This window comes from Chenopodium album, chromosome 11 (genome assembly GCF_948465745.1).
Source record: "Chenopodium album chromosome 11, dcCheAlbu1.1, whole genome shotgun sequence".
Taxonomy (NCBI): Eukaryota; Viridiplantae; Streptophyta; class Magnoliopsida; order Caryophyllales; family Amaranthaceae; genus Chenopodium; species Chenopodium album.
This window is the reverse complement of record NC_137844.1, coordinates 29,727,631-29,739,457: the sequence shown is the minus strand read 5'-3', so window position 1 is coordinate 29,739,457 and position 11,827 is coordinate 29,727,631. Positions and strand designations below refer to the sequence as shown.

At 34.6% G+C, this 11,827-nt stretch overlaps 1 protein-coding gene and 1 non-coding gene across 2 annotated transcripts; one reads left to right on the top strand and one right to left on the bottom strand.

The window, feature by feature from the left end:
- Positions 1 to 2,415: 2,415 nt before the first annotated feature.
- LOC145567514 (reticulon-like protein B12) lies at positions 2,416 to 5,992 on the top strand. The gene is made up of 4 exons (XM_081626814.1): positions 2,416 to 2,746; positions 2,845 to 3,025; positions 5,386 to 5,597; positions 5,741 to 5,992. The coding sequence occupies exons 1-4, from the start codon at positions 2,677 to 2,679 to the stop codon at positions 5,899 to 5,901; spliced, it is 624 nt and encodes a 207-aa protein (XP_081482940.1). The 5' UTR covers positions 2,416 to 2,676; the 3' UTR covers positions 5,902 to 5,992.
- Positions 5,993 to 10,718: 4,726 nt separating this feature from the next.
- Positions 10,719 to 10,824, bottom strand: LOC145569572 (small nucleolar RNA R71). The gene has a single exon (XR_014096164.1). It is a non-coding gene; the product is annotated as a small nucleolar RNA R71 (small nucleolar RNA).
- Between the last annotated feature and the right edge of the window lie 1,003 nt (positions 10,825 to 11,827).

Sequence of the window (11,827 nt, the reverse complement as noted above, 5' to 3'; positions counted from 1 at the left end):
CAGTTTTGTGATGTGGACACGAAAAGAGGAGAACAAGTTATGGTTTAGGGAAATGAGCTAAGAATTGGATTGGTTTATGAAATGTATTGAATGGAAACATAGATTTAAGCACTCCAAAGATTAAATACTCAACCCGATCAATTATGGCGGTGAAAGATTATTCATCGTCGGGTTTGGTTTTAGAGAGACATTTTTAGGTGTCTACACCACCCTAGCCCCATCACCGCCCCACCCAGCCACCTTCATCAAACGCAGCCGCTTGCTAAACGCTGGTGCATCTCCTCCCTTTCCCTTACCCGACACGCCTAAACCCTCCCCCTCCGCAGCCTTAATCCGCCCCAAAACTACCAAACCACTAATGGATGAAACCCTAATCCGCAACCCTCCATCCCCAAAACGACCATGAATTTGGCTATTAATGGTTAAAATCGGCCGGTTTTGGGGCTGAGTGGCCTTAACTGGCTAAATTCGGCTATCAATGGCCGAATTCGTGGCCGTTCTTGGGGAACGGTGGCTGTAGTTAGATGGTTATTGGGTGGTTTAGGGTTGCGGGAAAAAGGGTGGGAATGGGTTCAGGTTGGTCAGTGAGGGAGGGGGAGGTGGTGCGCTGGTGGCTGCGTCATCGGCTGTGGATCAAGGTGGAGAAGAAGATGGCAGTGGTGGGGCGGTCGTGGGGCTGGGTAGTTCTAGCATTTTTTATTTTTTGTTTTTTACTTTTTTTTATTTTTTTAATTTTTTGGCCAATAATAAAGTGACACGTGGCTTCATGGCTCCAATTAAAGGATTCCTAAACAAAATCAATTAAGTGGTGGTAAAATCCATTTTTTTTAAAATTTGTCTAGTGTTAAAATAATTTCTTTTTATGGGGGTGTTAAAAACCATTTTCGGGTTTTTGTCTAGTGTTAAAATCTAAAATTTCCTAAAAATAAACAATTTTGTATGACCTTGTGTTTAAAAAAAAAAAAAAACATTGTATGACCATGACTATCACAGTTTTGTATGCGGAAACAATACTATTACTACCTCCATTTTTTATTACTCCCTCCGTCCCTTTTTTACATTCCTATTTCTAAAATTACACGGGAATTAAGGAACTTGGAATAAAACAAAGTATAATGGGAATTACAAAACATTAATTGATGTTTTTGAATAAAACAAAGATTAAATAATATTTAATGATGCACATGTCATCAATCATTTGAAAAGAAAAAAGGACCAATAACATTTTTTGGTGAAAAATAAAATGACCAATTATATTCATCTAAAGTGATGCATATGGATTCTAAATTTTTTAAAGACACTAATAAGAGTGAGAATGAGAAAATAAGAGTGAGAAAATAGAGAAAGCATTAGTTACAAAATAGAAATATAGGGATAATTAGGGATATTTGGTAAAAATTTACTTACTAAAAAAGGAACATAAGAATGTAATTTTGAAATACCCAAAAAAGAAAGCAGGAATGTAAATAAGGGACGGAGGGAGTATAAATAATAAGAAATGAAGGTAGTATTCAACTCTTTTTGTTTTGTAACTAACGTAAAACATTAAACTTACAATTCGTTTTATAATAATTGCAAAACTTTTTAATTTGATAAAAGTCTACTACTATTTCATTATTTTTTTCCCCCACTAACTTCATTTACCTAAATGTTTTATTATTTCTCTCCTACCAAGCACCAAGGCAACTTAACACTACTACTAATTCGGATTACTTTTTTTGTAATTATTTTCTCCTACTAAAAACTAATTATAACTCCAATAATTATAATTTATATTATAATATTTACCCTATATTTCTTAAAACTTTGTACAAAATCTACTACTGCAATAATTACAAACAGAGAGAGTACCATTTAATCCATTATTTATAAAATAAATAAATAAATAAATACGGAGCAAGTAAATTTCAAGTACTCCCTTCGTGTTTTTTATACGTGTTACAATTTGATCGCTACATAGTTTTAGGCAATTTAATTAACTTAAATAAAATAAGAAGTAAGTGGGGGTAGTTGGAGTATTAAAAAATTGTAAAAGAAAGATAGTGGGGTTAATAATTTATTAAAAAGTAATGAATATGAGAGGAAATATATAATAAAAAAAAGTAATAGTGAATTTGAATGGGTACCATGAGAGGAGGGAGAATAATATTTTAATGTACTTTTTTTCCAAAAAAAAAAAAAGTGTAACACTTATTAAAACACGGTCGAATGCAATAAGTGTCATACTTATTAAAACTCGAAAGGAATACTAACATTACGACAGTCTAATACAGTGGCAACAAGCATGCTGTTGGTCATCCAAATAGGGACAGGTGGGGACAAAAAATCACCGGCATTAGGGATGACGCTATTCCAGCTAATCTCTCAATTATACCCCGATAAAGTCCAACACTGGGCCTAACTAAAGTGTATGTACAATGTACCCTAACTCAAATGCTAATTTCCCAATATTCTCCTCTTTCTTCAATTTTTCAAGCTCACTTTTAGGCTGTAAATTTCTTTTTTTTTTTTTTAGCATTCTTGCCCACCTACCAAATTTACATCAAATACTTTCTTCCTTGTGAATTATATTCCATCACACAAAAAAACTTTAATCAATGAAATAATTTATACTGTAGTTATTTACAAATTGATTCAAGTCTGAAATCCGCAAATTTAATTTCTTTAAATTTCATCATGGGATCATCTTCAGGTCGATTGTTTAATAGGCAGCGAACCATCCATGAAATCTTCGGAGGCGCATTTGGTAACACTCAAATTCATTATTTTTTCTTGATATTTCAACTTATTTTGCATTTCATATTTAAATTTTTGTGTTTTTTTGGTTTATTTTTTGCTAAGCAGTAGCTGATGTGGTGTTATGGAGGCAAAGAAATATTACTATGGGAGTATTAATACTAACATTAATAATTTGGTTGGTATTTGAGGTATCTGGGTATACTCTGTTATCTCTTATTTCTAGTATTTTGCTGCTGTTGATCACCATCTTATTTGTCTGGTCCAAAGCTGCATCACTTTTGAACAGGTAACCCTTTTACACTAATTTATTTAGCCTGAATTTTTTTTTGTCAGTTGAAATGTTTGGTTGATTTGAGAATCATTGAGTATTCCTTCTATCCCTTAATTAGATTCTTACTTCTCTCTGTTACGTGAAAAATAAATCCTACGAACCAAATAGTAGAATGAAGAATGAATTTGAAATAGCCTGGGTTAGGCGCTATCCTTAGAGAGAAAATGACCCACTCACTGCACTGGTTGAATAAATTAATGCGCTCCTCTACCAAGATACGACAACCCGTTGGATCGATTGTGTGCAGCAAAAGACCTCAAAAAATATTACAGATATTAATTTAAGTATGAATCTAATTAAGGGACGGAAGGAGTATAGTTTTTCTGGTAAAGAATTTTGTGAGCTATCGTGGTTGGGTAGGTTGACAGATTCAAATGTTTTTTAAAGTCAATGAAAGAGTATGATGTTTGACTGTCAAGATATAATTTTCGATTAATAAGATAATTATTCAAATTTTTTTGCTACCACTTGAATTTACCATGCTAAATAAGCTGAACCTGCTTTTCAATTATGTGTCATATGGATTGTCATAGACTGATTGGGGCGGTGTTAGTGTTAGAGAATAATGTTTTTTTAAAAAAAAAAAAAAACACAAATATGGGGCAGTAGTAGTATATATTATATTTCAAATATTACAAAGCTTCTAATTAACAAACAAGTAGCATAAAGATAAAATAATACTAGAATGAAGAATGAGTTTGGAATAGCGTGGGTTGTAGCACGCTAGGTGCTATCCTTAGAGATAAAACTGCCCACACTGGTTGAATAAATTAATGCGCTCCTCTCCCAAGATACGACAACCCGTTGGATCCATTGTGTGCAGCAAAAGACCTCCGAATCAAATTACACCAATGCTCCGTAATAATTATATAGTATTGCTTGATATTAATTTAAGAGGAATTTTGTGTGCTGCTTTTTTTCTTTCTCTTACTTTTTTACCGAAAACTATTTGCAAAATATATATAGAAGATATAAACATATACGTTGAAAGAGGTTAAGGATTTTGCTAAAATCTTGGAGAGCTTGCTCCTTAAAATTCTTCCACAACTCTCTATCAAAAGTTACTGTTAAGCTGTTCCTTGATTATAGGAGAAAAAAACAACTTAAGCAAAACAACAAAAAATAACCAACGGTTAAGATAAAGGAGCATCTAAAATTTATAAAAATAAATTTATCTTTAAATTTTAAATTAAAAAATAAAATAGAATTTGTTTTCCAACAGTTAGAAATTGTATTTTGTTCAAATCATCATTAATTTAGATAGGCCGTGCTGCCGTGTTTAGTGAAAACATAGCTGATCGTGTTAGTTGATTGTGTTAACTGATTTGACTAACTAATTATATTAGCTCATTGTATAAATACGTTTGGTAAGTATATATGATTGGTTGTTATTTATCTTTAACTTTTAATTCTCTGTTTTTTATGCATAGTTGTTTTCATTTTTCACTACGATTCCAAATTAAATTAACAATCAAGTATACGATAATTTATATTTTTCACAATCCCAAAGTATACTGAATGCTTTTTTAATCATTTCAGTATTTTAAGTGGAATTTTGCACTTTGTTAATATTATTTTTATTGTTTCTTCTCCCGATTCCTAACAAAGAAAATAAATGAGAGTGAGAGAATATAATCTGGTAATTTAATTCATTGTAACCATATTGAATCTTTTAATTGTTGCTACAAAGCAACCCAAGATCACTTTGTGGATGTTGAGATACTCATTTATCAAGATTGGTTCGACTCAAACTCATACATTAATCTTTTTGAGACTGAACTTAGCTTAAACTTGGGGTAGGCATAATATGTAGCTTGTTACCACCCCACTGTGATCACTTCAAGAATAGCCCTTAGAACTAAATTCTACTTGATTTAGTAAGTGCATGCCAAAGTGAACCAACTGTACAACAGTTTTCTACAAGTATATGTTATGGAGTGGGTTGACCCAAAGATAACAGTACTCGACTAATAGAATATAACTATATAAGCAGGTATTAGATTTCCTTGTTTCAGAAATAAGCACTTGTCCAGAAATATTGCTCCAAAAGTCATTCATGCTTCGGTGTTTGTTCCGTACACCATTTCAGAGGGAAAAAAAAAAAAATCAAATTTCATGATCATAATATCAAAATAAGTGCAAAATCTTTTGTACAGCAGGAATGTCCTCAGTCAACATAGAGACTAGCTAGAACTAGTAACAGCTTCCCTTTTTATGCTTTCATTCTAATTTTGGGGGTTAAATTTCATGATGATATAAGCTTGTTTAACACATTAACATATTTCTAACCCTATGCATTAGTTGACATCCAACAGACCTGCACCACCTTTGCCAGATATGCATTTGAGGGAGGAAATTGTATCTGAAATGGGAGAGCTTGCTCGCGACAATATTAATGCTTTGGTCTTAGTTTGTCGGAGTGTTGCTCTTGGCAAAGATTCAAGGCTATTTCTCAGAGTTGCTGCCTGCCTGCTGATGATTTCTGTTTTTGGAGCCTTGACTGATATTGTCACACTGTGCTATATGTGTAAGTTACCATTATATTCGTTACCCTATTTTCTATCTTGGAGGTCCTAAATTTTCGAAGGAGGTGGTTTCTCTTGTTGTTGGATAGTAGGGTACACAGTTCGCATTTCCTATCCATACTTACCTTTTCCATTGATTATGCAGCCCTCGCTATTCTTCTCACGATTCCTGCATTATATGAGAGGTACGATGACCAGATTGATAAATACATGATGAGGGCATACAGAAGCGCACAACGAATTCGTGTAAATTTTGACTATTATATCACCATGATAAGAAAGTTGGACCTTGAAAAGTTTCAATGAGAATGACTTCAGATACTTTTCGGTACATATGATTATTGTAAAAAAGATTGTGCTTTTGAACTCATCAATTTTGATATTTATTTTTGGTTTACCATATCAAACTCTTTTTTCTTTTTCTTTTTAATTGTTTTCCTTTCATTTATTTTTTTTTGGCAAAATTGCTTTTAATAATGTCACCTTTAACTGGTTCTCTATCAATAATCTCACTTTTTGATTATTATCTAAAAAGCACCAACCACCCCTTCCTCAACCACCAGTCCACCCCTCCCCTTCCCTAGTCACTCGCCCCCTTCTTCAGCCACCAACTCACAGCCCCATCCCCTACCCCTACCCCTACTCGAAATTGCCCCCCCTCTTCCCTAGCCACGAAACCACCCCTAATCTATCCCTTATTTTAACGGCGTTTTGAGGTGTTTTAGGGTGCGCCTAGGCTAGGGTGGAACGTTTTGGGGCTAGGGGTTAGGGGATTGTTAGGGTAAGGCGTTTCGGGGTGAGGAGGGTTGAAATGAAGCGTTTTGGGTTGGCGAATAGCTGGGGTGGGGTGCTTTAGGGGGGTGGTTGGAGCCGGGTGGCCTATTTCAAGGGTGGGCGTGGCTGGGGTTTGGTGTTTCGAGGGTGGAGTTGTGAGGGTGGGCTGCTTCAGGGGTGGGATGTGGTTGGGGAGTTGTTTCACGGGTGGTGGGGTGGGCAAGGCTGGGTCTAGTGTTTTGGGGGTGACGTAATGTGGGTGGTTGTGGTTGGTTGCAAGGGGGAGGGGCGGGGCTACCTAGCCGGGAAAAATGGAGGAAGGAGGGGAAAGGGAAAAGGATCAGGCAGAAAGATAGGGATATTTTCTTTTTTTAGAAAGAATTCTCGTATAACAAATAAATGATAAAAATAGGTTTCGGCGAAATTTTTTTGTTATAACAATACATTTTATACCGGTTATCAAAAGGTCAAAGACTATTAAAAGAGAAAGCCCTCCACAAGTGGGATTATTAGATAACAATCAAAATATGAGATTATTAATAGCGAACCGGCCAAAGGTGAGATTATTATAATCAATTTTTTCAATTGTTTTTAATGACTCAACTAAGGGAAATTTCATTTATGATTCAATTAGGGTCGTTTATAAAATTTCAAAGGGCCAAGGGTCAACTAACATATTGGGGCCCTATTAATAAAATTGTATGTAATATATTTATTTTTATTTTAAATTTATTTTATTTTATTTGTAATGTAGGAGAGGAATTCTGTTACTTTAAAGTAATGCTCTAATTCTTAACATTTTCTGAAAAATTTAATGAATAATCAGATCTACAATCCTTCTTTAAAAATCTTGAAATGTTGAAATATGTGTCCACTGTTATATAATTTGGCCATGATTTTTGAAATTTCATATTTATAAAAATAGGCATTTAGGATCTTGTTTAATTTCAAAAGTTTATTTTCTAAATAACAACTTTTTATATTCTTTTAGTTATACAAAATTAAAGATATTCAAATAAACCTGATTTGCAGTTTGTGCTAAAAGTGAGTGTAAAGAGTTTCTGAAATAAAGATAATTGTAGACACTTGATTGTGTCTCCTCAAAAACAAAACCCTGTGATGAGTACTTTTCACGTCATAATCGAACAAAGTGAAATGTGGAAGAGTCTCGTGTATTTCCCTTTTTCTAAAATGTTTTAAATAAAAATAATTCATTTCATATTTTGAAAATCATTCGTTTCGTGTCCTATTCATGAAAAACGTCCAATCCATTTTAGTTTGGTTTATAATATGGGTCCAATAATTGTGTAGCTAGATGGGGTTCGAAAAGAGCTTTCCAACGATATATTATAAGCCCAATTCCGAGTTATAACGAGGAAGTTATAGCCAAAATACTAAACTGTGCCTAAATTGAGTTTTATATGCATACCCGATGATCATGTGGAGGGTCCATTAATTATAATTATATTTCTAAATTCATTAGGATTTGTTTTAATTTTCAAGAATTATCTAGAAGGTTATTTTGAGTTATAAAGGTATTAGGTTTGATATATTATAATTATTTATTTTTTTATTTTGATAAAGATAATTGATTAAGAATTCTACATCGGATAAAACAAGTGTTTTAAAAAAGGATTTAAAACTAATTTAATAAAGATAAGTACGGAATTCGGCAAGCCCAATTTGATTGGAAGTCAAATTCCGTACGAATCTTATCGTAGGAACCTATCGCGCCACGATAAGCGTATCGCACCGCAATAATCCTATCGCGGCGCGATAAAAGCTGTTTTATTCCGAGTCAAATTCTGACTTGTTTCTGATTTTTTTCGGTCGTTGTTCTCTATAAATAGGGGCGAGTTTCTTTGTTTCAATTCACCCACAATCATCATCTCTTCTCTATCTAAGAAATGCTTATTCTCTCTCTCCCTTTCTTGATTTTCTAAGTCTTTTCTACACCTTTTCATAAACATACACCATACATTCTTCACGAGACTTAGACACACCTAGCCAAGCTCGAAGTTGCCTTAGACCTCGAAGTGAAATGTTGATAATTCTGAGGGTTTGGTCCCAAATCCATATTTCAATTTTTTGATTAGATTTATTGTTTAATATTTTCATTGAAGTTAATAACGTGTGTATTGTTTTAATAGAAAGAGCTACGAGGTTTCAAAGTAAGTAATTTGATTACTTAATTATTCTTTTAATATAGAAATCATGTTTAGAATATCTTATTTCTTAGTATCATGTTAGGATGCTTTTATTGTTTTCTAATATTATGTTTAGGGAATTAACTAATATTTCTAATATTATACAAGTATATGTTTCTAGTATCATGTTAGGGATAAAACTTTGATTTTTAATATTTAGTAACATGCTAGAATATGTTATTAATAATGTTAATATCATGCTTAGGATATTGCTAATATTATGCTTTGAGAATATTATGATGATGACGATTGTTGTGTTAAATTACATATATATTTTCATGTTATTTGTTAATTTATGAATAATTTATATATAATTTGTTAATAATTATATGTTGCTTGATATTATTATTGTTGTTGCTTGATCACGCCCTCTCTTGAAGGATTAAAGAGAATTTGTACTTGAAATCACGTCTAATAAGATGCTTAATAATTTGATTTTAGGCTAATATGATTTTAATTCAACTGATCACCAATAATAGATTTATTTGTGCATTAATAATCAACCAACATAGATTAAACAAGTTTAGGATTAATCTATTGATTGTATGTTGATCGAAAAGCACACAAGAATATGAGAAGAACAAAGTAGAGGCCTATTTAGGGCGGGTTCAATCTCTTTTAGGTTGGATTCATACCATCATCCCCGAAAATCCAGTCTTGGTTCAGGACCACTATGGAGTTAGCGATCTCTATGATCGTGAATGGGGTGTAACCTTCACCTCGTGAACGGTTTACAAGTTCCAAAAATTTTGTTGGCGACTCTTTTACTCTAGCTTCCTTCCCTTTGGACGTCACCTTCTTAAGTGCATGATCACAGTGGGGCTCAAAGTTGATGCTTAAAATATTCCCTACAATTTTTGGCAACTCTACTAGGGAGGAATTCTATTTTAGTAACTAAAATTTATTTTGGCAATTGATTTAGAATGAAAGGATGAGATTTGAAACGTTTTAAATATTCGTATGCGTAATTTTGATTAACATTACGGCATAAGCATAAAAAGGTCCGCATTGGAAAGACCATCCGTAATGCGTAAAAAACATAGGATTTTTACACGTAGGAAAATTGGAAAATATCTTTCACAACTAGAATCGAAAAAACGCTAAGAAAATCAGAAAATCCCGAGAACACAAAGAGTTGTTGAGGAGTATAGGAACTATCGCGAGACAGCAGGTTCCATCGTAGAAAGCGACGGCCTTATCGCGGCGCGATAAAGTGATGAGTGGCATTTATGCCACGATTAAGGACTTGTTTGAACGGTTTTTCCCCGTGCTTGTGGCTTATTTATACTCTCTTTCTTTTCTTTAGTTCTCTTTACTTTTGTTCGTCTTCTTTCCTAGTTTTTTTTACCTCCTTTGTCTATTTTCTACCTTGGTTCCCTTGTTTTTGTTTTTGTAGGAACCGTGGTGTTCAAAAGAAGAAGGTTTTAGCTAAAGGATGCGACGCGCGACCCATGCTCCGCGGGCGCCAACAATGTGAGAAGGCACGCAAGTCAAGAACTCAAAGGAGCAAGGCAGACTATTTTCCGCGACCACTACCAACAACTGAGAAGGTGCACACCCATGCTGCGCGGGCACGCAACACTGTGAGAAGGCGCGCAGACGAAGGAAGAAAATCGGAATTAAGTCAAGGAGTTTCAACTCTAGTGCTATTTGATCCGGAAATTTAGTAGACAATTACAAGGATAAGAGTGGCTAGACGTTCTTTGAGTTTTAGCCCTTCAAGTGAAGAAGAACCACAACAAGAAGAACAAGCAAGCATGGGAGAAAATCCGGGAGTAGCATTGAAGGAATTGGGGATTCCGGGCGCATATAGGTTTGAAAGTGGGATTGCTCCACATACAACACTGGCGAATGACTTTGAAATAAGACCGGCGATGATCACTTTGATAGAGAGGCGACAATTTAGTGGGGCCAAGGATAAGAGTCTGCTAAACCATCTTAAAGAGTTCGAAAAATATTGGAACACTATCAAAGTGAATGGAATTTCTCAAGAGTTCATCTGCCTCAAGCTTTTCCCCTTTTCTCTCATAGGGCGTGCTTTGGAATGGTTAAACAAGGAAGTCAAAACAAATTCTCTAAGGACATGGGACGAAATGACCAAGGAATTTCTATCCCATTTCTATCCACAAAAGAAAACGGCGGAGGCTAGAACTTTGATTCAAGGTTTCAAGCAAAAACCAAGTGAAAGCCTCTATGAAGCATGGGAGATATACAAGGAGTATCAAAGAGAGTGTCCTCAACACGGAATTCCTACCTACTAAAACATTCAAATCTTCTATGGTGGCCTAAGTCCTCAAGGGAACTTGTTTCTTGATGGAGGAGCCGGAGGTCCCATTATGAATAAAGCGGAGGAGGAAGTGGTAGACATCATTGAAGATGTAGTGAAGTATTATAGAGATTGGCAAGATGGTGAAAGGGAACCAACTAGCAAGAGTAGCTCTTCGGTGTATTCGGTTGATCATCTTAATTCCATAAACAACTTGTCCTCACAAATGACAAACTTAAGGAAGGAAATGTCCACTATCAAGGCGAAGTTGGACTCCCAATTTTCAAATCTTCCCTCCCAATTCAAGGGGAGAGGTATGTCTTCTAACTCTCAACCTTCTCCCTCTTCTAATAACATGCCTAGTGGTTGCTTGTTTTGTGATGTATGTGGTTCATATGATCATGATGCTTTTAATTGCCCTTATGCATGTATGGATGTGTGTGAGGATCAAGATGGTAATGTGAATGAACATGTGAACTATGTGTCAAATAATAATGATTCAAGGTTTGAAAATCAAAGGGGTCAATGGAATAGGAATTATCACAACCATGGCAATTTTGACAACTATAACCAAGGTGGTGGTTATAGGAACCAAGGGAACCAAAACTGATGAGGTAACTATAACAACGAAAGTTATAGTGGCCAAAATCAAAACCAAAATTATGGTAACCATAACCAAGGTAATGGGAACCATAATCAAGGTTATGGTCAAAATCAAAATAGGGGTAATTGAAATAATCAAAATAGGGGAATTTTTCTAAACAATGCTCAAAGGGGTCCCCCACCCGGTTTTGCTCCAAAGACCCAAAGTGATAATTCCTACGCTCAACCCTCCTCTTCTTCTAGGACTAAATCGGAAGAAGTCATTGAAAATCAAACCAAGTTGTTGAACACTTACATGGTTGTGAGTGATAAGAAATTTAATGAGATGATGACTCATAATAAGATGCTTAAAAACCAAATTTCTCAACTTGGCAATGCTTTA

Bases quoted from the DNA above. Each gene is read 5' to 3' on its own strand.
- LOC145567514 (XM_081626814.1), top strand. From the start codon at position 2,677: ATGGGATCATCTTCAGGTCGATTGTTTAATAGGCAGCGAACCATCCAT. The intron at 3,026-5,385 runs GTAACCCTTTTA...GACATCCAACAG, and splicing joins GCTGCATCACTTTTGAACAG to ACCTGCACCACCTTTGCCAG. The intron at 5,598-5,740 runs GTAAGTTACCAT...TTGATTATGCAG, and splicing joins TGTCACACTGTGCTATATGT to CCCTCGCTATTCTTCTCACG.